This window comes from Pleurodeles waltl, chromosome 2_1, assembly GCF_031143425.1.
Source record: "Pleurodeles waltl isolate 20211129_DDA chromosome 2_1, aPleWal1.hap1.20221129, whole genome shotgun sequence".
Classification (NCBI taxonomy): domain Eukaryota; kingdom Metazoa; phylum Chordata; class Amphibia; order Caudata; family Salamandridae; genus Pleurodeles; species Pleurodeles waltl.
The window spans coordinates 6,179,257-6,206,382 of NC_090438.1; the positions used below are offsets into that span (position 1 = coordinate 6,179,257).

Sequence of the window (27,126 nt, forward strand, 5' to 3'; positions counted from 1 at the left end):
TGGTTGGAGCTAGGCAGCCTGTCTCCTGGATTAATGAGGATTCAATAGCCTGCTGTGATTAGTGGCGCTTCGTCCCAGAGAGAGAACAGGAGATAACATCCATCACGATGGGCAAATCAAAAAAGAAGGAGGGCCAGGACTCGGACACTCTAGGAGCTGCTATGCCGCCTGGGCAGACCACTAACATAGGGGTGAGCAACAGTCTACCAATCCCTGACACACTGGACACTATACTCCAGGCGATCCAAGCCTCCCTAGAGGCCCTCGAACACAAAATAGACACTCTAACAGTGGATCTCTCCCTGCTTAGGGACGACCATCGCAGGCTAATGAGTAGAGTGGTCTCCAATGAAAGAACCCTTGAACAACTGGCCCCAGACCATAAAGCTTTCTCCGCAGACCTGACAGATCTCACATCCCGAGTAAAGATACTGGAAACAAGAGTAGAGGACGCCAAAAATCGTGCTCGTAGGAGCAATATCCGACTGGTGGGTCTCCCTGAAAAGGTGGAACAAGGGGCGGAGAGTATGGAGACTTTCCTGGAGAAATGGATACTGGGAGAGGTAGTTCCTGAGGGCTTATCCCCCTTCTTTGCCATTGAAAGGGCCCAAAGGGTTCCGGCTAGACCTCCTCCCCAGGGGCAAGACCTTGCCCAATTGTTACCAAACTGCTCCATTTGAAAGACAAAGACTATATTTTGGTCCAAGCAAGACTGAAGGGTGAAATAAAGCTGGGGAACCAACAGATAATGATCTTCCCGGACTTCACCAGGGAAACGCAAAAACAAAGAGCCTCTTTCAAGGATAACAAAAGAAAACTCAGTGACGAGAAATTGAATATGCTATGCTCTTCCCGGCCAAATTAAGAGTATCTCAGCGATAAGACCTACTTTTTCACTACACCCCAGATGGTATGGGACTGGTTAGAATCTCTTGACTCATCGGCCACAGATTTGCAGCAGGGAATGGCCCGAACAACCAGCAAGCGGGGCAACAGGCCCAATTGTGGCACCCCCACGTCACCAGGCACTACAAGAAATGCGAGTAGCAGTGGACGTTGCAGCAGTTATAAGTGGGGGAAATCCTATTTCGACTCACTCCGCCGAGGCCCTCTCCAATCATGACTCCAATTTTGGAAGTGCATCCATTTCATCTCAAGAAACTTCTATCAAAATAACTCCGAGATCCTCAGAGGATATTATTTGAGTTCTGTATAGCTTTGTGATGATGAACTTAAGGAGTAACCACGCAGACGGAATATAACAGCTTGCTCTATTGAACAGTGACAGATGACTTGCAGGTGGTATGTGGGTCCTGGGAGGGAGAGGATTGCAGCCAACCCAGGGAGCCTGGCTGTGGGAGCCCATAGTCCATGGGTCCTCCTCCTGTCTGCACAGCATAATGACCTGTGGCAGATACAGGGGCGGCCGAGTAACAATATTAATGAAATATGACTACTTAATGTTAGCATTGCTTTAACAGTTTGGACGGGGATAGTTATAGATACTGGTCCTGGGGAGAGGGAGTTGGGGTATTGGGGTTCTAGTTACATGTGTTATAGATTGTTTGCTCCCAGCACAGTGACATTTGAAGTATTTAAAAGCAGGATGAGCACATCTCTGATGGTATGCCCCACGCTGCTATGGGGGTGTGAGGGCACCATAATTTTCCACACTTATACACTATGGATCCCTCCTTGACTTACAAAATAATTACCTGGAATGTCAGAGGTCTGAACAGCATGCGTAAAAGGTATAAGGTCTACAATCAGCTTAAAACAAGAGGGGTACATGTAGCCATAATACAGGAAACACACCTCTTAGAACAGGAGGTTAGGGCCCTCGCAAAGAGATGGCGTGGCCAAATATATGCAACAACCTATTCAGCCTTCGCTAGAGGTGTACTAATATGGGTTCGTCCTGAGGTGCCCTTCCAGAGGACACACAAAATTATAGATAAGGAGGGGCAATATGTCTTGGTCGCTGGGAAACTAGAGGGCAGAGATATAACAATAGGGGGCATATAGGCACCAAACCAGGAGCAGGAAGCTTTTCTTACATCGCTTTCCCAGGAATTCGGACCCTACTTCACACAGGCAACGCTGATAGGGGGAGACCTTAACTGTATTGCAGACCCTGAGTTAGATAGGTCGCACCCCTCCGCCGCGTTCCCAAACTACTAAAGTGGCTAGATTGTTCTCTGAATGGCAGGGACGGTGGAGGTTTATTGATAGTTGGAGACACCTCCATCCAACAGCCTGAGACTCTTTTAATTGCACACTACACAACCTACACGTCAGTCTAGACGCATTCATTGCCTCCCCTGAGGTACACTGTGTAGTGGAAGCAGCGGAATATATATGCAGCACAATCTCGGATCATAATCCCCTGTTGTTGTCACTAGCTTGGCACAGAGGAAACACGTGTATACCAAATTGGCGTCTCAGAGCAGAAATGCTTGAGGATGATGCATTCAAACACTCGATATCGGCTGCAATAGGGGATTTCTTTGATAATAACACGGGAACGGCATCCTACTGAGCGATTGAGTGGGAGACATTTAAAACGGTCATTAGGGGTAAGTGGATAGCGGAGAACATAGGGATTCGTAGGACCCTAGAACAAGACATCCAAAAATATGAAGACTCCTTTAGAGACATCAAACTTCGTAGACCAAATAACCCAGAGCTGGCCCCCCTTCTCACAGATGCTAAAGAAAAAATTGCAACGGCAACAGAACAGTTGAGCCGTTTTGATTATAAAAGGTACTTATCTAGACAGCACGCAGGGGGAGATAAGGCAGGATCACTGTTGGCATGGCTTGCGACTCCACCAAGACCTCAGGCCTTGGTAATGGAGATTGAGGACGCTACAGGATGCCATCTATATGGGCAGAGTGAAATAAATACCAGGTTGTAGGAAGGTGGCTTTGTAAATACTATCTCAAAGTAAGAGATAGTGTGCAAAGAGTCCAAGGGTACCCCTTAAAGGTAAGATAGTGGCAAAATTAGATAATTCGAATGCTCTATTTTGTGGTAGTGTGGTTGAACAATAGGCTTATAAGAGGGTAGTGTTAAGCATTTGTTGTACACACACAGGCAATAAATGAGGAACACACACTCAAAGACTTAACTCCAGACCAATAGTTTTTATATAGAAAAATATATTTTCTTAATTTACTTTAGAACCACAAGTTTCAAGATTTTAAGTAAATACATAAAATGCAAGGTACTTCACACAGTTAAGTTAGGAACTTTGAATTAGAGCAGTAACATACACAGTTTTAGTTAAAATGGCAATAAGCTATTTTAAAAGTGGACACTGCAAAAATCAACAGTCCCTAGGGGAGATAAGTAATGGTTAGTTTGTCAGGTAAGTAAGGTACTTACAAGTTCAAGTTCATGGGCATAAGCAGCCCACCGTTAGGGGTTCAAGGCAACCCCAAAGTTACCACACCAGCAGCACAGGGCCGGTTAGGTGCAGGGGTCAAAGAGGAGCCCAAAACTCATAGGCACCTATGAAGAACAGGGGTGGTCCGGTTCCAGTCTGCCAGCAGGCAAGTACCTGTGTCTTTGGAAGGCAGATCAGGGGGTTTTGTAGAGCACTGGGGGGGACACAAGTAGGCACACAAAACACACCATCAGTGGCACAGGGGCGGCCGGGTGCAGTGTGCAAAGCAGGTGTCAGGTTTGTAATAGAAATGAATGGAGGGATCCGGGGGTCACTCTAGCAGTGCAGGCAGGGCACAGGGGGCTTCACGGGCCAGCCACCGACTGGACTAGGCAGAGGGTCGCCTGATGGTCACTCCTGCACTGAGGTTCGGGTCCTTCTGGTCCTGGGGGCTGCTGATGCAGTGCTTGGTCCAGGCGTCGGGTTCCTTGTTACAGGCAGTCGAGGTCAGGGGGAGCCTCTGGATTCTCTCTGCATGCGTCGATGTGGGAGTCCAGGGGGGTCGTCTTGGGTTACTCACGAGGTCGCAGTCGGCTGGGAGTCCTCCCTATAGTGTTGGTTCTCTGGAGCTCGAGCCGGGGGCGTTGGGTGCAGAGGGTAAAGTCTCACGCTTCCGGCAGGAAGAGTGAGTTCTTTAAAAGTTGTTAGAAAGTTGCAAAAATGTTGCTGTGGGTGATCAGTGCCGCTGTTCTCGGGAGTTTCTTGGTCCTTTGGATTTCAGGGCAGTCCTCTGAGGCTTCAGAGGTCGCTGGTCCCTGTCAGATGTGTCGCTGTTGCAGTTTTCTTTGAGTCGGGAGACAGGTCGGTAGGGCTGGGGCCAAAGCAGTTGTCGTCTCGGTCGTCTCTGCAGGGCTTTCAGGTCAGCAGTCCTTCTTCTTGTTCAGGTTGCAGGAATCTGGGGGCATATTTATACTCCGTTTGCACCGAATGTGCGTCGTTTTTTTAGACGCAAATTCGGCGCAAAACTAACGCCATATTTATACTTTGGCGTTAGACGCGTCTAGCGTCAAAGTATGGGCAAATAGCGTCATTTTTTTGCGTGAACGCCTTCCTTGCGTTAATGAGATGCAAGGAAGGCGTTCCCATCTAAAAAAATGACGGCGAGGCAAATGCGTCGTATTTATACTCCCGGGCAAAAATCACGCCCGGGAGTGGTCGGGTCAAAAAACTCCGCATTTGCGCCACTTTTTAACGCCTGGGTCAGGGTAGGCGTTAAGGGGCCTGTGGGCTCAAAATGAGCCCACAGGTGCCATCCCCTGCCCCCAGGCACCCCCCCTGCCACCCTTGCCCACCCCAGGAGGACACCCAAGGATGGAGGGACCCACCCCAGGGACATTCAGGTAAGTTCAGGTAAGTATACATTTTTTTTTTTTTGGCATAGGGGGGCCTGATTTGTGCCCCCCTACATGCCACAATGCCCAATGACCATGCCCAGGGGACATAAGTCCCCTGGGCATGGCCATTGGGCAAGGGGGCATGACTCCTGTCTTTACTAAGACAGGAGTCATGTAAATGGCGTCTGGGCGTCGTTTAAAATGGCGCAAATCGGGTTAAGACGATTTTTTAGCGTCAACCTGACTTGCGCCATTTTAAGACGCCCTAACGCCATTTTTCCCTACGCCGGCGCTGCCTGGTGTACGTGGTTTTTTTCCACGCACACCAGGCAGCGCCGGTCTGCTTGCGCCGGCTAACGCCATTCAATAAATACGGCGCCCGCATGGCGCTTCAGAATGGCGTTAGCCGTCGCAAAATTTTTTGACGCTAAACTGCGTTAGCGCAGTTTAGCGTCAAAAAGTATAAATACGGGCCCTGATTTCCTGGGTTCTGGGGTGCCCCTAAATACTAGATTTAGGGGTGTGTTTAGGTCAGGAGGTGGGTAACCAATGGCTACTGTCCTGGAGGGTGGCTACACCCTCTTTGTGCCTCCTCCCTGAGGGGAGGGGGGCACATCCCTAATCCTATTGGGGAGATCCTCCAATCTCAAGATGGAGGATTTCTAAAGGCAGGGGTCACCTCAGCTCAGGACACCTTAGGGGCTGTCCTTACTGGTGGGTGACTCCTACTTGTTTTTCTCAACATCCTCTCCTGCCTTCATGCCAAAAGTGGGGGCAGTGGCCGGAGGGGCAGGCATCTCCACTAGCTGGGATGCCCTGGGGTGCTGTAACAAAAGGCATGAGCCTTTGCGGCTCACCACCAGGTGTTACAGTTCCTGCAGGGGAGGTGAGAAGCACCTCCACCCAGTACAGGCTTTGTTCCTGGCCACAGAGTGACAAAGGCACTCACCCCATGTGGCCAGAAACTCATCTGATTGTGTCAGGCTGGCAGAAACTGGTCGGCCTAGCACTAGGAGTCTGCTGGTATTCAGGGGGCATCTCTAAGATGCCCTCTGGGTGCATTTTACAATAAATCCCACACTGGCATCAGTGTGCATTTATTGTGCTGAAAACTTTGATACCAAACTTCCCAGATTTCATTGTAGCCATTATGGAACTGTGGAGTTTGTGTTTGACAAACTCCCAGACCATATACTCTTTATGGCTACACTGCACTTACAAAGTCTAAGCATTTGCTTAGACACTGAAGGAGCATAGTGCTCATGCACATATGCCCTCACCTGTGGTATAGTGCACCCTGCCTTAGGGCTGTAAGGCCTGCTAGAAGGATGACTTACCTATGCCACAGGCAGTGAGAGGTGGGCATGGCACTCTGAGGGAAATGCCATGTCGACTTAGTAATTTTCTCCCCACCAGAACACACAAGCTGTGAGGCAGTGTGCATGTCAGAGTGAGGGGTCCCCAGGGTGGCATAAGACAAGCGCAGCCTTTAAAGACCTTCCGGGCATCAGGGCCCTTAGTACCTGGGGTACCATTTACAAGGGACTTATCTGGGTGCCAGGGCTGTGCCAATTGTGGAAGCAATGGTACAGTTTAGGGAAAGAACACTGGTGCTAGGGTCTGGTTAGCAGGGTCCCAGCACACTTTCAATCATAACTGGCATCAACAAAAGGCAAAAAGTCAGGGGTAACTTTGCCAAGGAGGTATTTCCTTACAGCGAGCAAACTTCTCTTTCCTTTTGTGTTTCTCGCGCTCATGGCCGCTGCGGTGCTTTGAAACGGCCCGCTTATGTCAACTGTTGTACTGTTCATTTTCAATTTATGTGGCTAGAAAAGTCCAGTTAGGAATTTACAACGCTAATTGCGCTAACTCGAGCAAACGCGAGACCCATTGCATTGCAAATGCTTACTAGAATTGTATTCACTGCTGTGTAGAAAGGACACTGTAATTGTAACCTCTGTCCTGCCTGAATTAAAGTAGATTATTAGAAACATGAATTGTGGTCCCTGCGCTCTGCTCTTACGACAAGGAGAAGGAGCAGAAAGGTCCGAAAGCAGCACTCGCGTTTCCATGGCATCCCACAAATGAGGACTCCTGATGGAGACGGATGGAAAACCATAAGGGTCGTGCTGCAATGTCCCACCCTCTGAACACTTCCTGAAGTCCCCAGAGACCGCAGAGACGGTAGGGGGGCTTTAAACATAGGAAGAGACTCCAAATCACCAGGATGTGCATCTGAGAGGATCATTTAGTTTGCAGGGTAGACTATAAAATAGCAATATTTTCCAGGACAAGAGACTGCCTCCACACTGCAGGACACCTAGTCCCTTATGTGTAGGTGGGAGAGGAATGGGCACCTAAGAGGCAGCAGCACAGCCAACAATCCCTGCAATGAGTCCCTTCAGTCAGTGAAAACCCAGGGAGAGTGGGTGAAGGAGATGATGAGCTGATGTGATGTCATAAAGTACCCAACATCTTCACGTTTCGGCAGTGCCCTCTGACACCACAAGAGGGCACTCACAAGCTGCACCATACACTGGAGAACATAACATATCAATGAAAAGAGAAGAGGGACTTAGATAAAACAGAGATGAAGGGCTTCATTCAGGATTTGACACAAATAAACTTACACAAAAAGAGCCCTCTTCAACTGCAACAGGATCCTGTAGAACTTCCTACAAGACAATTTAAAATAAATAGTTAGGGGAAAGAGCACAGAGGGACACTTCCTTTGCGTCAGGTATCATTTCTACTTTCAAAAATAATGTGTGAATTTTCTCTAAAACCTACCTGTTTACTTTGGACGGAAAGGGGGGCATATCACATTGTACAATGAGCAAATTACACATAGATGATATAACAACAAGCACTGGCAAAGCCAATAAATCCCACCTTTTGCACTGGTTTTTAGCGATGCTGTAGAGCATCCCCGATGCTGTGCAGCATGTCTAAAGAAGAATTAAAAAGAGCTTCATGCAGCTGCCCGGGCATTGTTCTCCCTTTTTATTTACTGATCCATTTTTTTTAATAGTGGGTGGTGGGAACCAATACAGGGCAGACACAGCAAGGGAACTCTGTTGGGAGAAGCCGCTTGTTTGGAGTCATCAACACGAGGCGCGGATGGGGGAGCAACCTGGGGGGCTTTGGTGGGGGCAGAGAAAAGCAGACGGTGGAGTCAGGGAGCAATACTGAGTGCAATGGTGAGAAAGGCAAATGGATGAGAGAGAAACAATGTCCCTAGAAGCTATTTCCAGATTATCCGGGCTTCGTGAGACAAGAGCCTGGACCTCGTTCCACCCTGTTTGTTGAGGTAGTACCTGGTTGCTGTATTGTCCGTCTGAACAAGCAGGGAGTTGGAGGTGAATGATGGATGAGCGCAGCTCTAAGAGATTATTGTGATAAGTTTCTCCGTGACCTCTTCCACTTGTAGGTGGCCCATGTTGGCTCCCCATCCTACGAGAGAGGCATCCGTGACTATTGCTTAAAGAGGAATGTCCTGATGGAATGGTGTTCCTCGCAGGATGTTGGTTGGAGAGCGCCACCATTTCAATGACAGTTTTCGGGTGATTGGAAAGCTGAATTCTGTCCACCCAATTGCCTGTCGGCTGGTCCCACTGGTCCTAGGGACATTCCTGTAATGGTCTCATATGAAGACACACATTCGGTGTGAGAAATATACAGAAGGCCATTGAGCCGAGGAGGGAGGATACTGCCCCCATGGTTGGATGAGAGGTTTTTATAAGCGCTTGAGATTTCCGAAGTGTTGCACGTTTTTTTTACAAAAAATGTGACTGAAAATATTACATTGATATAATCAACAAAGCTATGAAAGATGGCATGATTGCCACAATTTGTAGGGTATTTTGCAGTACATGGCAAGGACGCGAGTTATAGTTACCTTAAGCACGAGTTATAGTTACTTGAGGTAACTCTAACTATAACTGGTGAATTCCTATGGTTTTGTATGTTTTAAATATGAGCCTAACTATAACGTCCCTGTAACCTTTGGTTTTTTAAGTGAATTTATATGTGTTTTTTAAATTAAAATTTGTAACTATAACTTCTTTGTAACCTTAGTTTTTTTAACTGAATTTCTATGTTTTTTTAACGTATAGCCTGGCCTGCAGCTAGGCCCTGAGGCCAACTCCCTATAAGCACCCACCTGTGCACGTCCTTCACCCATGTGCAGGGGACGTTGCCCACAAGATCTAGACTGCAGCCAGATCCTGCGGCCAACACTCCCCAACGACCCAAACCCACACTGTGCACAGCCCTTTCGCTGAGCGCAGGGGGAGTTAGCCACAGCTTCTCTCGGTGTGAGAATAGGTGTGAGAGAGTTTATCTGGGGGTTGAGAGTGGTTGTCAGATTGTCTGTCTGAGTGTAAGAGAGCGACAGTCTGTGCACGGGTCTGTGAATGGCTGCATGAGGGTGTCAGTGGGTCTGTGAGTGGGTGTGTGAGTGTCTGAGTGGTTCTGTGAGGGGGTTTGTGAGCGTCTGGGTGGGTCTGTGAGTAGGTGCGTGAGTGTCTGAGTGGGTCTGTGAGTGGGTGCATGAGTGTCTGAGTGGGTCTGTGAGGGGGTATGTGAGTGTCTGAGTGGGTCTGTGAGGGGGTGTGTGAGTGTTTGAGTGGGTCTGTGAGTAGGTGCGTGAATGTCTGAGTGGGTCAGTGAGTGGGTGCATGAGTGTCTGAGTGGGTCTGTGAGGGGTGTGTGAGTGTCTGAGTGGGTCTGTGAGGGGGTGTGTGAGTGTCTGAGTGGGTCTGTGAGTAGGTGCGTGAATGTCTGAGTGGGTCTGTGAGTGGCTGCATGAGTGTCTGAGTGGGTCTGTGGGGGGGGTGAGTGTCTGAGTGGGTCTGTGAGGGGGTGTGTGAGTGTCTGAGTGGTTGTGTGAGTGAGAGAAATGAATTGAAAGAGAGACAGAAGGCGAGAAAGAAAGTGAGAGAGAAAGAGAGAGTTCTTTTAGGCTTTAATATCTCATATACTTAGAATGAGATATTTTTTTTGGATTTAAAAGAAAAATACATTAATATATTTTAAAAAGTAGAATTATTTCTTATCAACTAAAACAAAAAAAAAGAGTCCACCTTAACTCAAACTCCCATAGCTCAGTGTGAAGAACTGCAACATTCAAACTGAGCTACAGGGATTATTCTTTTTTTTCCTTTTTTTCTTTAATCCCTTTGTGGGCTATGTGGGACCGCGTGGGAGCCGTCAAGGGCTCCCCCTGCGGTCCCTACTTTTTAAATATATTTTTTTAATTCAAAGTCCTTAAGGCTTCCCTCGCAGTGCCAATGCTTCAGCAAGCATGGAAATGCTTTGGCAGCAGCTCCCTGTAGGAGGCTGGCCTGGCTTGTAGTGGGTACCAGAGGAACTTACACCTTGTGCCAGGTCCAGTTATCCCTTATTAGTGTAGAAGAGGTGCTTCTAGCAGCTTAGACTGATAGAAGGTAGCTATGGCAAAGCAGCTTAGGCTGAACTAGGAGACATGTAAAGCTCCTACTATACCACTGTAAGAAAGTACCATCTTGCCTGACATGTTACCCCCATTTTCACTGTATATATGTTGTTTTAGTTGTATGTGTCACTGGGACCCTGCCAGCCAGGGCCCCAGTGCTCATAAGTGTGCCCTGTATGTGTTACCTGTGTTATGACTAACTGTCTCACTGAGGCTCTGCTATCCAGAACCTCAGTGGTTATGCTCTCTCATTTCTTTCCAAATTGTCACTAACAGGCTAGTGACCAATTTCACCAATTTACATTGGCATACTGGAACACCCTTATAATTCCCTAGTATATGGTACTGAGGTACCCAGGGTATTGGGGTTCCAGGATATCCCTATGGGCTGCAGCATTTCTTTTGCCACTCATAGGGAGCTCTGACAATTCTTACACAGGCCTGCCACTGCAGCCTGAGTGAAATAACGTCCACGTTATTTCACAGCCATTTACCACTGCACTTAAGTAACTTATAAGTCACCTACATGTGTAACCTTTACCTGGTAAAGGTTAGGTACTAAGTTACTTAGTGTGTGGGCACCCTGGCACTAGCCAAGGTGCCCCCACATGGTTCAGGGCAAATTCCCCGGACTTTGTGAGTGCGGGGACACCATTACACGCGTGCACTATACATAGGTCACTACCTATGTATAGATTCACAATGGTAACTCCGAATATGGCCATGTAACATGTCTAAGATCATGGAATTGCCCCCTTTATGCCATCCTGGCGTTGTTGGCACAATCCCATGATCCCACGGGTCTCTAGCACAGACCCGGTGTAGGAAAGTACCATCTTGCCTGGCATGTTACCCCCATTTTTCACTGTATATATGTTGTTTTAGTTGCATGTGTCACTGGGACCCTGGTATCCAGGGCCCCAGTGCTCATAAGTGTGCCTGAATGTGTTACCTGTGTAGTGACTAACTGTCTCACTGAGGCTCTGCTAATCAGAACCTCAGTGCTTATGCTCTCTCATTTCTTTAAAATTGTCACTAACAGGCTAGTGACCAATTTTACCAATTTACATTGGCTTACTGGAACACCCTTATAATTCCCTAGTATATGGTACTGAGGTACCCAGGGTATTGGGGTTCCAGGAGATCCCTATGGGCTGCAGCATTTCTTTTGCCACCCATAGGGAGCTCTGACAATTCTTACACAGGCCTGCCACTGCAGCCTGAGTGAAATAACGTCCACGTTATTTCACAGCCATTTTACACTGCACTTAAGTAACTTATAAGTCACCTATATGTCTAACCTTTACCTGGTAAAGGTTAGGTGCAAAGTTACTTAGTGTGAGGGCACCCTGGCACTAGCCAAGGTGCCCCCACATTGTTCAGGGCCAATTCCCCGGACTTTGTGAGTGTGGGGACACCATTACACGTGTGCACTACATATAGGTCACTACCTATATGTAGCTTCACAATGGTAACTCTGAATATGGCCATGTAACATGGCTACCCCTCCCCTGCCTTCACACCATTTTCCAAAGGGAGAGGGTGTAACACCCTCTCTCAGAGGAAGTCCTTTGTTCTGCCATCCTGGGACAAGCCTGGCTTGACCCCAGGGGGGCAGAAACCTGTCTGAGGGGTTGGAGGCAGCAGCAGCTGCAGTGAAACCCCAGGAAAGGCAGTTTGGCAGTACCAGGGTCTGTGCTACAGACCACTGGGATCATGGGATTGTGCCAACTATGCCAGGATGGCATAGAGGGGGCAATTCCATGATCATAGACATGTTACATGGCCATATTCGGAGTTACCATTGTGAAGCTACATATAGGTAGTGACCTATATGTAGTGCACGCGTGTAATGGTGTCCCCGCACTCACAAAGTACGGGGAATTGGCCCTGAACAATGTGGGGGCACCTTGGCTAGTGCCAGGGTGCCCTCACACTAAGTAACTTTGCACCTAACCTTTACCAGGTAAAGGTTAGACATATAGATGACTTATAAGTTACTTAAGTGTAGTGTAAAATGGCTGTGAAATAATGTGGACGTTATTTCACTCAGGCTGCAGTGGCAGGCCTGTGTAGGAATTGTCAGAGCTCCCTATGGGTGGCAAAAGAAATGCTGCAGCCCATAGGGATCTCCTGGAACCCCAATACCCTGGGTACCTCAGTACCATATACTAGGGAATTATAAGGGTGTTCCAGTAAGCCAATATAAATTGGTAAAATTGGTCACTAGCCTGTTAGTGACAATTTGAAAGATATGAGAGAGCATAACCACTGAAGTTCTGGTTAGCAGAGCCTCAGTGAGACAGTTAGGCACCACACAGGGAACACATACATATAGGCCACAAACTTATGAGCACTGGGGTCCTGACTAGCAGGGTCCCAGTGACACATAACAAACATACTGAAAACATAGGGTTTTCACTATGAGCACTGGGCCCTGGCTAGCAGGATCCCAGTCAGACAGTGAAAACACCCTGACATACACTCACAAACAGGCCAAAAGTGGGGGGTAACAAGGCTAGAAAGAGGCTACTTTCTCACACCACTCCCCTGACCTGCACCTCCCCTGGGAGGTGTCCAGAGCTCCTCCAGTGTGCTCCAGACCTCTGCCATCTTGGAAACAGAGGTGCTGCTCGCACACTGGACTGCTCTGAGTGGCCAGTGCCACCAGGTGACGTCAGAGACTCCTTCTGATAGGCTCCTTCAGGTGTTGCTAGCCTATCCTCTCTCCTAGGTAGCCAAACCCTCTTTTCTGGCTATTTAGGGTCTCTGTCTCTGGGGAAACTTTAGATAACGAATGCAAGAGCTCATCAGAGTTCCTCTGCATCTCTCTATTCACCTTCTGCCAAGGAATCGACTGCTGACCGCGCTGGAAGCCTGCAAAACTGCAACAAAGTAGCTAAGACGACAACTGAAACTCTGTAACGCTGATCCTGCCGCCTTCCCGTCTGTTTTCCTGGTGGTGCATGCTGTGGGGGTAGTCTGCCTCCTCTCTGCACTAGAAGCTCCGAAGAAATCTCCCGTGGGTCGACGGAATCTTCCCCCTGCAACCGCAGGCACCAAAAAGCTGCATTACCGGTCCCTTGGGTCTCCTCTCAGCACGACGAGCGAGGTCCCTTGAATCCAGCAACTCTGTCCAAGTGACTCCCACAGTCCAGTGACTCTTCAGTCCAAGTTTGGTGGAGGTAAGTCCTTGCCTCCCCACGCCAGACTGCATTGTTGGTAACCGCGACTTTTGCAACTTCACCGGCCCCTGTGCACTTCCGGCGGAAATCCTTTGTGCACAGCCAAGCCTGGGTCCACGGCACTCTAACCTGCATTGCACGACTTTCTAAGTTGGTCTCCGGCGACGTGGGACTCCTTTGTGTAACTTCGGGTGAGCACCATTTAACGCATCCTCGTAGTGCCTGTTTCTGGCACTTCTCCGGGTGCTACCTGCTGCTGAGAGGGCTCCTTGTCTTGCTTGATGTCCCCTCTACCTCCTGGTCCAATTTGCGACATTCTGGTCCCTCCTGGGCCACAGCAGTATCCAAAAACAGTAACCGCACAATTTGCAGCTAGCAAGGCTTGTTGGCATTCCTTCAGCGGTAAAACACTTCTGCACGACTCTCCACGACGAGTGGGATCAGTCCACCAAAGGGGAAGTCTTTAGCCCTTTTCGTTCCTGCAGAAACCTCAGCTTCTTCTGTCCAGTAGAAGCTTCTTTGCACCCACAGCTGTCATTTCCTGGGCATCTGCCCATCTCCGACTTGCTTGTGACTTTTGGACTTGGTCCCCTTGTTCCACAGGTACCCTAGATTGGAAATCCACCGTTGTTGCATTGTTGGTTTGTGTCTTTCCTGCATTATTCCTCTTTCACGACTTCTTTGTCCTTTGGGGAACTTCAGTGCACTTTGCACTCACTTTTCAGGGTCTTGGGGAGGGTTATTTTCCTAACTCTCACTATTTTCCAATAGTCCCAGGGACCCTCTACAAGGTCACATAGGTTTGGGGTCCATTCGTGGTTCGCATTCCACTTTTGGAGTATATGGTTTGTGTTGCCCCTATCCCTATGTGTTCTCATTGCATCCTATTGTAACTATACATTGTTTGCACTGTTTTCTAAGACTATACTGCATATTTTTAGTACTGTGTACATATAACTTGTGTATATTTTCTATCCTCACTCTGAGGGTACTCTCTGAGATACTTTGGCATATTGTCATAAAAATAAAGTACCTTTATGTTTAGTATAACTGTGTATTGTGTTTTCTTATGATATTGTGCAAGTGACACTTGTGGTACTGTAGTAGCTTCACACGTCTCCTAGTTCAGCCTAAGCTGCTCTGCTAAGCTACCATTATCTATCAGCCTAAGCTGCTAGACACCCTATACACTAATAAGGGATACCTGGGCCTGGTGCAAGGTGTAAGTACCCCTTGGTACTCACTAAAAGCCAGTCCAGCCTCCTACATTGGTTGTGCAGCGGTGGGATAAGTGCTTTGAGACTACTTACCACTCTTGTCATTGTACTTTTCATAAGAGAAAGATATACAAAACAAGTTCAGTTTGTGTACACATAGCTAAAATGTTTTGCATTTCCTCTTTTCACTGTTTTCTAAGTGCTGAAAAGTACTTCTAAACTTTCAAAAAGTTCTTAAAAGTTTAAAAAGTTTTTTTTTCTGTCTTTCCAAAAAGTTCTGAAAACTTTTTTCTCTTTTTCTATCACCTTAACTCTCTCTAAAAATGTCTGGCACAGGCCAAAATGCTGATCTGTCCAAACTTGCATATGATCACCTTAGCTGGAAAGGAGCAAGGAGTCTCTGCATAGAGAGAGGTTTGAGTGTAGGGAAGAATCCTTCCTTGGAATTGTTAGTTAACATGCTTAGAGAACAAGATAAGGCAATAAGTGCCACATCTGTTGAAAAGGTAGCTAGTGGTTCCCAATCTGATCCAGGGACTCTCCCAGGAAAAGATTCAAGGAAGAAACTTCCTAGCCTGCCCATTACTAGACAGTCTAGCATAGTTGGTTCTGAGGTGGAGTCACATCATCCAGATGATGTGCTCTCACATTACACTGTCAACCAAGCTGTTAGGTTGGCTTCTGTAAGGGACAGGTCTCCTTCTGTTCATTCCCATCATACCTCTGTTTCTAGGAATGTCCCTCCCACCAACCCTGATGACAGAATGTTAGAGAGGGAACTCAATAAGTTGAGGGTGGAACAAAAAAGACTGAAGCTTAAAAAGCAACAGCTGGATTTGGACAGACAGTCTTTTGAATTAGAGAAGGAAAGACAGAAGTTGGGTTTTGAAACCCATGGTGGCAGCAGCAGTATTCCCCATAGTCATCCTGTAAAAGAGCATGATTCCAGGAATCTGCACAAGATAGTTCCCCCTTATAAGGAGGGGGATGACATTAACAAGTGGTTTGCTGCACTTGAGAGGGCCTGTGTTGTACAGGATGTCCCTCAAAGGCAGTGGGCTGCTATCCTATGGCTATCATTTAGTGGAAAAGGTAGGGATAGGCTCCTTACTGTGAAAGAAAGTGATGCCAATAATTTCCATGTTCTTAAGAATGCACTCCTGGATGGTTATGGCTTAACCACTGAACAATACAGGATAAAGTTCAGAGAGACCAAAAAGGAGTCTTGACAAGACTGGGTTGATTTCATTGACCATTCAGTGAAGGCCTTGGAGGGGTGGTTACATGGCAGTTAAATTACTGATTATGACAGCCTGTATAACTTAATCCTGAGAGAGCATATTCTTAATAATTGTGTGTCTGATTTGTTGCACCAGTACTTGGTGGACTCTGATCTGACCTCTCCCCAAGAATTGGGAAAGAAGGCAGACAAATGGGTCAGAACAAGGGAGAACAGAAAAGTTCATACAGGGGGTGACAAAGAGAACACTAAGAAGAAAGATGGTGAAAAATCTCAAGATAAGCATGGGGATAAGGGTAAAACCAAAGATCCCACTTCAAATCATAAACACTCTTCAGGGGGTGGGGATAAAGCAAATTCTTCCTCTTCTTCTCAACCTACACAATTTAAAAAGCCTTGGTGCTTTGTGTGTAAAAATAGAGGCCATAGGCCAGGGGATAAGTCCTGTCCAGGTTAACCCCCTGAGCCTACCACCACTAATACATCAAGCTCTAGTGCCCCTAGCAGTAGTGGTACAAGTGGTGGGACTGCTGGCAACAGTCAAGTTAAGGGTGTAGTTGGGTTCACTTATGGGTCCATAGTAGAAACTGGGGTAGTCAGTCCCAAGACAGTTTCTGCCACACCTAGTGGCATTGGCCTTGCCACACTGGCTGCTTGTCCCCTTACAATGGATAAGTACAGGCAGACAGTTTCAATAAATGGTGTTGAGGCCTTAGCCTACAGGGACACAGGTGCCAGTATCACTTAGGTGACTGAAAACCTAGTGCACCCTGATCAACACATCATTGGACAACAGTATAAGATTATTGATGTCCATAACTCCACTAAGTTTCTTCCCTTAGCTATAATTCAGTTTAGTTGGGGTGGAGTTACTGGCCCTAAGCAGGTGGTGGTATCACCTAGCTTACCTGTAGACTGTCTCTTAGGTAATGACCTAGAGGCCTCAGGTTGGGCTGATGTAGAGTTTTATGCCCATGCAGCCATGCTGGGCATCCCTGAGGAATTGTTCCCTCTCATTTCTACTGAAATGAAAAAGCAAAGGAGAGAAGGCCTGAAAACTCAGGATCCCTCTCCATCAACAGGTAAAAAGGGTATCACGGTATCCCCTAACCACCCTATGTAGGAGGCTGGACTGGCTTGTAGTGAGTACCAAGGGGTACTTACACCTTGCACCAGGCCCAGTTATCCCTTATTAGTGTATAGGGTGTCTAGCAGCTTAGGCTGATAGATAATGGTAGCTTAGCAGAGCAGCTTAGGCTGAACTAGGAGACGTGTGAAGCTACTACAGTACCACTTAGTGTCATATGCACAATATCATAAAAAAACACAATACACAGTTATACTAAAAATAAAGGTACTTTATTTTTATGACAATATGCCAAAGTATCTTAGAGTGTCCCCTCAGTGAGAGGATAGGAAATATAAACAAGATATATATACACAATAGCAAAAATATGCAGTATAGTCTTAGAAAACAGTGCAAACAATGTATAGTTACAATAGGATGCAATGGGAAACATAGGGATAGGGGCAACACAAACCATATACTCCAGAAGTGGAATGCGAACCACGAATGGACCCCAAACCGATGTGACCTTGTAGAGGGTCGCTGGGACTATTAGAAAATAGTGAGAGTTAGAAAAATAACCCTCCCCAAGACCCTGAAAAGTGAGTGCAAAGTGCACTAAAGTTCCCCTAAGGACAAAGAAGTCGTGTTAGAGGAATAATGCAGGAAAGACACAAACCAGCAATGCAACAACTGTGGATTTCCAATCTAGGGTACCTGTGGAACAAGGGGACCAAGTCCAAAAGTCACAAGCAAGTCGGAGATGGGCAGATGCCCAGGAAATGCCAGCTGCGGGTGCAAAGAAGCTTCGACTGGACAGAAGAAGCTGAGGTTTCTGCAGGAACGAAAAGGGCTAGAGACTTCCCCTTTGGTGGACGGATCCGCTCGCCTTGGAGTGTCGTGCAGAAGTGTTTTTCCGCCGGATGGACGCCAACAAGCCTTGCTACACGCAAATCGTGCGTTTGGCGTTTTTGGACGCTGCTGGGGCCCAGGAGGGACCAGGAGGTCGCAAATTGGACCTGAAGAGAGAAGGGACGTCAAGCAAGACAAAGAGCCCTCACTGAAGCAGGTAGCTCCCGGAGAAGTGCCAAAAACAGGCACTACGAGGATGCGTGAAATGGTGCTCGCCGAAGTTGCACAAAGGAGTCCCACGTCGCCGGAGACCAACTTAGAAAGTCGTGCAATGCAGGTTAGAGTGCCGTGGACCCAGGCTTGGCTGTGCACGAAGGATTTCCGCCGGAAGTGCACAGGGGCCGGAGTAGCTTGCAAAGTCGCAGTTCCCAGCAATGCAGCCCAGCGAGGTGAGGCAAAGACTTACCTCCACCAAACTTGGGCTGAAGAGTCACTGGACTGTGGGGGTCACTTGGACGGTGTCGCTGGATTCGAGGGACCTCGCTCGTCGTGCTGAGAGGAGACCCAAGGGACCGGTAATGCAGCTTTTTGGTGCCTGCGGTTGCAGGGGGAAGATTCCGTCGACCCACGGGAGATTTCTTCGGAGCTTCTGGTGCAGAGAGGAGGCAGACTACCCCCACAGCATGCACAAGCAGGAAAACAGTCGAGAAGGCGGCAGGATCAGCGTTACAGAGTTGCAGTAGTCGTCTTTGCTACTATGTTGCAGGTTTGCAGGCTTCCAGCGCGGTCAGCGGTCGATTCCTTATCAGAAGGTGAAGAGGGAGATGCAGAGGAACTCGGCTGAGCTCATGCATTCGTTATCTAAAGTTTCCCCAGAGACAGAGACCCTAAATAGCCAGAAAAGAGGGTTTGGCTACCTAGGAGAGAGGAAAGGCTACTAACACCTGAAGGAGCCTATCAGCAGGAGTCTCTGACGTCACCTGGTGGCACTGGCCACTCAGAGCAGTCCAGTGTGCCAGCAGCACCTCTGTTTCCAAGATGGCAGAGGTCTGGAGCACACTGGAGGAGCTCTGGACACCTCCCAGGGGAGGTGCAGGTCAGGGGAGTGGTCACTCCCCTTTCCTTTGTCCAGTTTCGCGCCAGAGCAGGGGCTAAGGGGTCCCTGAACCGGTGTAGACTGGCTTATGCAGAATTGGGCACATCTGTGCCCAACAAAGCATTTCCAGAGGCTGGGGGAGGCTACTCCTCCCCTGCCTTCACACCATTTTCCAAAGGGAGAGGGTGTCACACCCTCTCTCAGAGGAAGTTCTTTGTTCTGCCATCCTGGGCCAGGCCTGGCTGGACCCCAGGAGGGCAGCTGCCTGTCTGAGGGGTTGGCAGCAGCAGCAGCTGCAGTGAAACCCCAGGAAGGGCAGTCTGGCAGTACCAGGGTCTGTGCTACAGACCACTGGGATCATGGAATTGTACCAACAATGCCAGGATGGTATAGAGGGGGCAATTCCATGATCATAGACATGTTACATGGCCATATTCGGAGTTACCATGGTGAAGCTACATATAGGTAGTGACCTATATGTAGTGCAAGCGTGTAATGGTGTCCCCGCACTCACAAAGTTCAGTGAAATGGCTCTGAACAATGTGGGGGCACCTTGGCTAGTGCCAGGGTGCCCTCACACTAAGTAACTTTGCACCTAACCGTTACCAGGTAAAGGTTAGACATATAGGTGACTTATAAGTTACTTAAGTGCAGTGTAAAATGGCTGTGAAATAACGTGGACGTTATTTCACTCAGGCTGCAGTGGCAGGCCTGTGTAAGAATTGTCAGAGCTCCCTATGGGTGGCAAGAGAAATGCTGCAGCCCATAGGGATCTCCTGGAACCCCAATACCCTGGGTACCTCAGTACCATATACTAGGGAATTATAAGGGTGTTCCAGTAAGCCAATGTAAATTGGTAAAAATGGTCACTAGCCTGTCAGTGACAATTTGAAAGTAATGAGAGAGCATAACCACTGAGGTTCTGGTTAGCAGAGCCTCAGTGAGACAGTTAGGCACCACACAGGGAACATATACATGCACACCTATGAGCACTGGGGCCCTGTGTGACAGGGTCCCAGTGACACATACATATAGGCCACAAACCTATGAGCACTGGGGTCCTGACCAGCAGGATCCCAGTGACACATAACAAACATACTGAAAACATAGTGTTTTCACTATGAGCACTGAGGCCTGGCTATCAGGATCCCAGTGAGACAGTAAAAACAGTGACAAACACCCTGACATACACTCACAAACAGGCCAAAAGTGGGGGTAACAAGGCTAGAAAGAGGCTACCTTCTCACACCCTACCATTCAGTATACCATTCCTGTGGTGGGAGAAACCTCTCCTGGGGTGGCTCCTGTTCCAAGGGAATCATCAGCTGGCATAGCTGTACTCCCTGAGGTGGAAGTACCTCTCTGTGGGATAACTAACATTGGTGAGAAAAAGAGCACCATTTTAGTTAACATGTAGCATCCCTCCAACCCTCCCAGAGAAACTTTAGTGCAGAAACTCTGCACTGCCTCACAACACTTAGAACAGCATCCCTGCCCTAGTGTGGAGCTCACAGGACAGCATCCCTGCCCTGCTCCAACCCAAGAGAAACAGCATCCCTGTTCCCTCTTCCAGCCAGATGGACAAAGTTTTTGCCCAGCTATTTTCTGAGACAGCATCCCTGTCTGGCATTTCCATCATTACAAATAGGTTCAGTGGATAATTCCCACTGCTCTAAACTAAAACTTACTGATAGAAACTCTGAAAATACATCTTCACATTGTTGCTTAGCTAAAAAACTTCAAACAGGGTGGTTTACATCCCCACAGGGAAGTAACCATATAGTGGATGATAAAGGGAGTAACCAGTCTATTGCAGAGCTACTCTCTACTTATCACCACTTAGACAATAAAGTCTCAACTGGCCAAGGTTAGCCTTATTGTCCTTCGTTTGGGGGGGTGTTGTGTGAGAAAGTAGCCTCTTTCTAGCCTTGTTACCCCAACTTTTGGCCTGTTTGTGAGTGTATGTCAGGGAGTTTTCACTGTCTCACTGCGATCCTGCTAGCCAGGGCCCAGTGCTCATAGTGAAAACCCTATGTTTTCAGTATGTTTGTTATGTGTCACTGGGACCCTGCTAGTCAGGACCCCAGTGCTCATAAGTTTGTGGCCTATATGTATGTGTTCCCTGTGTAGTGCCTAACTGTCTCACTGAGGCTCTGCTAACCAGAACCTCAGTGGTTATGCTCTCTCATTTCTTTCAAATTGTCACTAACAGGCTAGTGACCAATTTTACCAATTTACATTGGCTTTCTGGAACACCCTTATAATTCCCTAGTATATGGTACTGAGGTACCCAGGGTATTGGGGTTCCAGGAGATCCCTATGGGCTGCAGCATTTCTTTTGCCACCCATAGGGAGCTCTGACAATTCTTACACAGGCCTGCCACTGCAGCCTGAGTGAAATAACGTCCACGTTATTTCACAGCCATTTTACACTGCACTTAAGTAACTTATAAGTCACCTATATGTCTAACCTTTACCTGGTAAAGGTTAGGTGCAAAGTTAATAAGTGTGAGGGCACCCTGGCACTAGCCAAGGTGCCCCCACATTGTTCAGGGCCAATTCCCTGAACTTTGTGAGTGCGGGGACACCATTACACGCGTGCACTACATATAGGTCACTACCTATATGTAGCTTCACAATGGTAACTCCGATTATGGCCATGTAACATGTCTAAGATCATGGAATGGCCCCCTCTATGCCATCCTGGCATTGTTGGGACAATTCCATGATCCCAGTGGTCTGTAGCACAGACCCTGATACTGCCAAACTGCCTTTCCTGGGGTTTCACTGCAGCTGCTGCTGCTGCCAACCCCTCAGACAGGTTTCTGCCCCCCTGGGGTCAAGCCAGGCTTGTCCCAGGATGGCAGAACAAAGGACTTCCTCTGAGAGAGGGTGTTACACCCTCTCCCTTTGGAAAATGGTGTGAAGGCAGGGGAGGAGTAGCCTCCCCCAGCCTCTGGAAATGCTTTCTTGGGCACAGATGTGCCCAATTCTGCATAAGCCAGTCTACACCAGTTCAGGGACCCCTTAGCCCCTGCTCTGGCGCGAAACTGGACAAAGTGACCACTCCCCTGACATGCACCTCCCCTGGGAGGTGTCCAGAGCTCCTCCAGTGTGCTCCAGACCTCTGCCATCTTGGAAACAGAGGTGCTGCTGGCACACTGGACTGCTCTGAGTGGCCAGTGCCACCAGGTGACGTCAGAGACTCCTTCTGATAGGCTCCTTCAGGTGTTAGTAGCCTATCCTCTCTCCTAGGTAGCCAAACCCTCTTTTCTGGCTATTTAGGGTCTCTGGGGAAACTTTAGATAACGAATGCAAGAGCTCATCCGAGTTCCTCTGCATCTCTCTCTTCACCTTCTGATAAGGAATCGACTGCTGACCGCGCTGGAAGCCTGCAAACCTGCAACATAGTAGCAAAGACGACTACTGCAGCTCTGTAACGCTGATCCTGCCGCCTTCTCGACTGTTTTCCTGCTTGTGCATGCTGTGGGGGTAGTCTGCCTCCTCTCTGCACCAGAAGCTCCAAAGAAATCTCCCGTGGGTCGACGGATTCCTCCCCCTGCAACCGCAGGCACCAAAAAGCTGCATTACCGGTCCCTTGGGTCTCCTCTCAGCACAACGAGTGAGGTCCCTTGAATCCAGCAACTCTGTCCTAGTGACTCCCACAGTCCAGTGACTCTTCAGTCCAAGTTTGGTGGAGGTAAGTCCTTGCCTCCCCACTCCAGACTGCATTGTTGGTAACCGTGACTTTTGCAACTTCTCCGGCCCCTGTGCACTTCCGGCAGAAATCCTTTGTGCTCAGCCAAGCCTGGGTCCACGGCACTCTAACCTGCATTGCACGACTTTCTAAGGTGGTCTCCGGCGACGTGGGACTCCTTTGTGCAACTTCGGCGAGCACTGTTTAACGCATCCTTGTAGTTCCTGTTTCTGGCACTTCTCCGGGTGCTACCTGCTGCTGACAGGGCTCCTTGTCTTGCTCGACGTCCCTTCTTCCTCCTGGTCCAATTTGCGACCTCCTGGTTGCTCCTGGGCCACAGCAGCATCCAAAAACGATAACCGCACGATTTGCAGATAGCAAGGCTTGTTTGCGTTCTTTCGGCGGGAAAATACTTCTCCACGACTCTCCACGGCGAGAAGGATCCGTCCACCAAAGGGGAAGTCTCTAGCCCTTTTGGTTCCTGCAGAAACCTTTGCTTTTTCTGCCAAGTAGAAGCTCCTTTGCACCCACAGCTGGCATTTCCTGGGCATTTGCCCTCTCCGACTTGCTTGTGACTTTTGGACTTGGTCCCCTTGTTCCACAGGTACCCTAGATTGGAAATCCATCGTTGTTGCATTGTTGGTTTGTGTCTTTCTTGCATTATTCCTCTATCACGACTTCTTTGTCTTCTGGGGAACTTTAGTGCACTTTGCACTCACTTTTCAGGGTCTTGGGGAGGGCTAATTTTCTAACTCTCACTATTTTCTAATAGTCCCAGCGACCCTCTACAAGGTCACATAGGTTTGGGGTCCATTCGTGGTTCGCATTCCACTTTTGGAGTATATGGTTTGTGTTGCCCCTATCCCTATGTGTCTCCATTGCATCCTCTTGTAACTATACATTGTTTGCACTGTTTTCTAAGACTATACTGCATATTTTTAGTACTGTGTACATGTAACTTGTGTATATTTGCTATCCTCACTCTGAGGGTACACTCTGAGATACTTTGGCATATTGTCATAAAAATAAAGTACCTTTATTTTTAGTATAACTGTGTATTGTGTTTTCTTATGATATTGTGCAAGTGACACTTGTGGTACTGTAGTAGCTTCACACGTCTCCTAGTTCAGCCTAAGCTGCTCTGCTAAGCTACCATTATCTATCAGCCTAAGCTGCTAGACACCCTATACACTAATAAGGGATACCTGGGCCTGGTGCAAGGTGTAAGTACCCCTTGGTACTCACTACAAGCCAGTCCAGCCTCCTACACAGACGGAAACATGTTCAGCTTCGCTTTGTCATCCAGTTGTTCCTGAGATCCCCCGGAGTGTACCTCACTTTTGCCAAAGTGGCAGACGGAAACATGTTCAGCTTTGCTTGGTCACCCAGTTGTTCCTGAGATTCCCCGGAGTGTACCTCACATTTGCAAAAATGGCAGACGGAAACATGTTCAGCTTCGCTTGGTCACCCAGTTGTTCCTGAGATCCCCCGGAGTGTACCTCACTTTTGCCAAAGTGGCAGACGGAAACATGTTCAGCTTTGCTTGGTCACCCAGTTGTTCCTGAGATTCCCCGGAGTGTACCTCACATTTGCGAAAATGGCAGACGGAAACATGTTCAGCTTCGCTTGGTCACCCAGTTGTTCCTGAGATCCCCCGGAGTGTACCTCACTTTTGCCAACGTGGCAGAAGGAAACATGTTCAGCTTCGCTTGGTCACCCAATTGTTCCTGAGATCCCCCGTAGTGTACAGGAGTGATGGGGAGCCGCGGCCAATGACCAATAGGTCAAGGGAGCTGTGGATTGAAAAAGTTTGGGAACCACTGCCTTTGGGAACCACTGATGCTGCAGGAGGTGGAAGGTGGCCACGGGGGGTCGGAGGGAGAGGAGGAGGTAGGGAGCATGGACCGTTCACCACATAGCGCCACAAAGCGTGTGTTCGCTACTTCTTTTGTCCACTGGTAGAGCCCTGTCACCACCTGGCTTCTCCAGGTGTGTCTCATCCACTCTTACCTCACCCTGGGTTTGCAAACCAAGGACTACTTTGTCCAGTATTTGTGGGCTCAGTAATTCCCAGCCACAAATTCTGGTATATTCATAATAGCCAGGTGTGGTATAGAATCCCCCCCAGAAGCCAGGGTCTGTTCAATGAAGGCCATCTCGAGCTGCTCATATCATTAGACGTGGAATAATGACCGCGTCAGATGATTATGTTGGTGGTCCCCATATGCGTGAGTACCAGCCCTGGTCACCTCAGTGTATCAGGCATGGCTGCCAGCAAGAATGTAAACAATGCTTTATTAATGGGGAATACTGCCACAGAAATAATTCATGAATTAATAAAAAGACATTTATAGAGCACACAGCTAACCCTGGGATTGTCCAGATGCTGTAATTTAAATCAGCCACAGCTACACCCCACGAACACCAGGTTAATGATAGTAATAATTCTACCCAGTGCCACATACTTCATCACTCATCTATCCGCTTTGAAGATATTTAGGAAATCTAACCATTTTTCGCCAAACATCAGGTGTGAGTTGTGAAATACACACATTGTTGTCGCAAACACACACACTGTTATTTTTGCTGTACGTACATTAATTTCAGCACCAGCTTGTAGTTCAGGAGAGCTCCTTTAAGTAGGGGCGAGCTACCAGTAGCTCCAGAGCCTCCTGCTGCAGGACTCTTGTGCTGAAGTCATTTGTGCAAGACTCACCCGCACACCCCCCAGACATCCCCACGAGCCCCAAGACTTACCCCTCACACACCCTCAGACATCCCCAGGAGCCCAAAAACTCACCCGCACACACCCCCAGACATCCCCAGGAGCCCCAAGACTCACCCGCACACACCGCCAGACATCCCCAGGAGCCCCAAAACTCACCCGCACACACCCCCAGACATCCCCAGGAGCCCCAAGACTCATCCAGCACACACCCTCAGACATCCCCAGGAGCCCCAAGACTCACCCGCACACACCCCCAGACATCCCCAGGAGCCCCAAAACTCATCCGCACACACCCCCAGACATCCCCAGGAGCCCCAAGACTCACCCGCACACATCCCCAGACAACCCCAGGAGCCCCAAGACTCACCTGCACACACCCCGACATCCCCAGGAGCCCCAAGACTTACCCCTCAGACATCCCCAGGAGCCCCAAGACTCACCCGCACACACCCTCAGACATCCCCAGCAGCCCCAAGACCCACCCGCACACACCCCCAGACATCCCCAGGAGCCCCAAGACTCACTCACACACACCCCCAGACATCCCCAGGAGCCCCAAAACGCACCCGCACACACCCCCAGAAATCCCCAGGAGCCCCAAGACTTGCCCCTCACACACCCTCAGACATCCCCAGGTGCCCCAAGACTCCCGCACACCCCCCCAGACATCCTCAGGAGCCCCAAGACTCACCCACACACACCCCAGACATCCCCAGGAGTCCCAAGACTCACCTCGCACACATCCCCAGACATCCCCAGGAGCCCCAAGACTCACCCGCACACACCCCCGGACATCCCCAGGAGCCCCGCAAGTGGGCAGCAGCTCAGCACGTGTGCATTCACCATGGATGGAGATCATCACTTCAACAGCAGAAGAACATCTTTAAAGTCAAATTGGAACTTAAAATGCATACCTCTGGTGTCGGAGCAGAGGCGGGGTCATCGACTGCAGGCAAACCCAATCCTTCAGGAGCCGCCGACACAAGACCTGGGCACAGGGGTGAAAAAGACACAATCAGTGCATTTACAGACAGTGACGTGTTCTACAAGAAGCATCGAGCAAGGAGCCCCATAACCAAGGAGCCCCATAACCAAAGATGTAGAATGGAATAGCATACAGTGGAGTGCTATAGAGTGGAGTGGCATTAAGTTTAGTGGCTTAAAGTGTAGTGTTGTAAAGTGGAGTGGCATACAGTACAATGACATAAAGTGGAATAGCGTACAATGGAGTAGAATCCAGTATAGTGGCATACAGTGGAGTGACATAGACTGGAATGGCATACAGAGGCTTGCATACATTGTGATAGCGTAGAGTGGAGTGGTGTAGAATGAAGTCTCTTCCAGTGGAGTGGCATACAGTGGGGTGACATAGACTAGAAAGGCATACAGGGGCTTGCATACATTGTAATAGCGCAGAGTGGAGTGGCGTAGAATGGAGTCTCATACAGTGGAGAGGCATAGAGTAGAGTAGTGTAGAATGGGATAGCATACAGAGGAGTGATGTCGAGTGGAGTGGCATCCAGTGCAGTGGCTTACAGTGGAGTGTTGTAGAGTGGAGTGGCATACAGTGAGATAGAGTAAAGTGGAGTGGCATACAGTACAATGACATAAAGTGGAATAGCGTACAGTGGAGTGGCATCCAGTGGAGTGGCATACAGTGGAGTGACATAGACTGGGTGGCATACAGTGGACTGCATACAGTAAAATAGCGTAGAGTGGAGTGGCATAGAATGGAGTCTTATACAGTGGGGAGGCATAGAGTGGAGCAGTGTAGAATGGAAAAGCATACAGTTGAGTGCTGTAGAGTG

General features: G+C 48.7%; 1 protein-coding gene across 1 annotated transcript in view; it reads right to left on the minus strand.

Moving 5' to 3' along the window:
- The window catches only part of LOC138257896 (ubiquitin-like), a 230,330-nt gene that overhangs the window by 15,515 nt on the left and 187,689 nt on the right, over positions 1-27,126 (minus strand). Inside the window, exons 2-3 of the mRNA XM_069205904.1 lie at positions 26,233-26,306; positions 7,413-7,457 (exon numbers count right to left, since the gene is read on the minus strand). Coding sequence (XP_069062005.1) covers positions 7,413-7,457; positions 26,233-26,306 — 119 coding nt within the window. The remainder of the gene's footprint in view (positions 1-7,412; positions 7,458-26,232; positions 26,307-27,126) is intronic.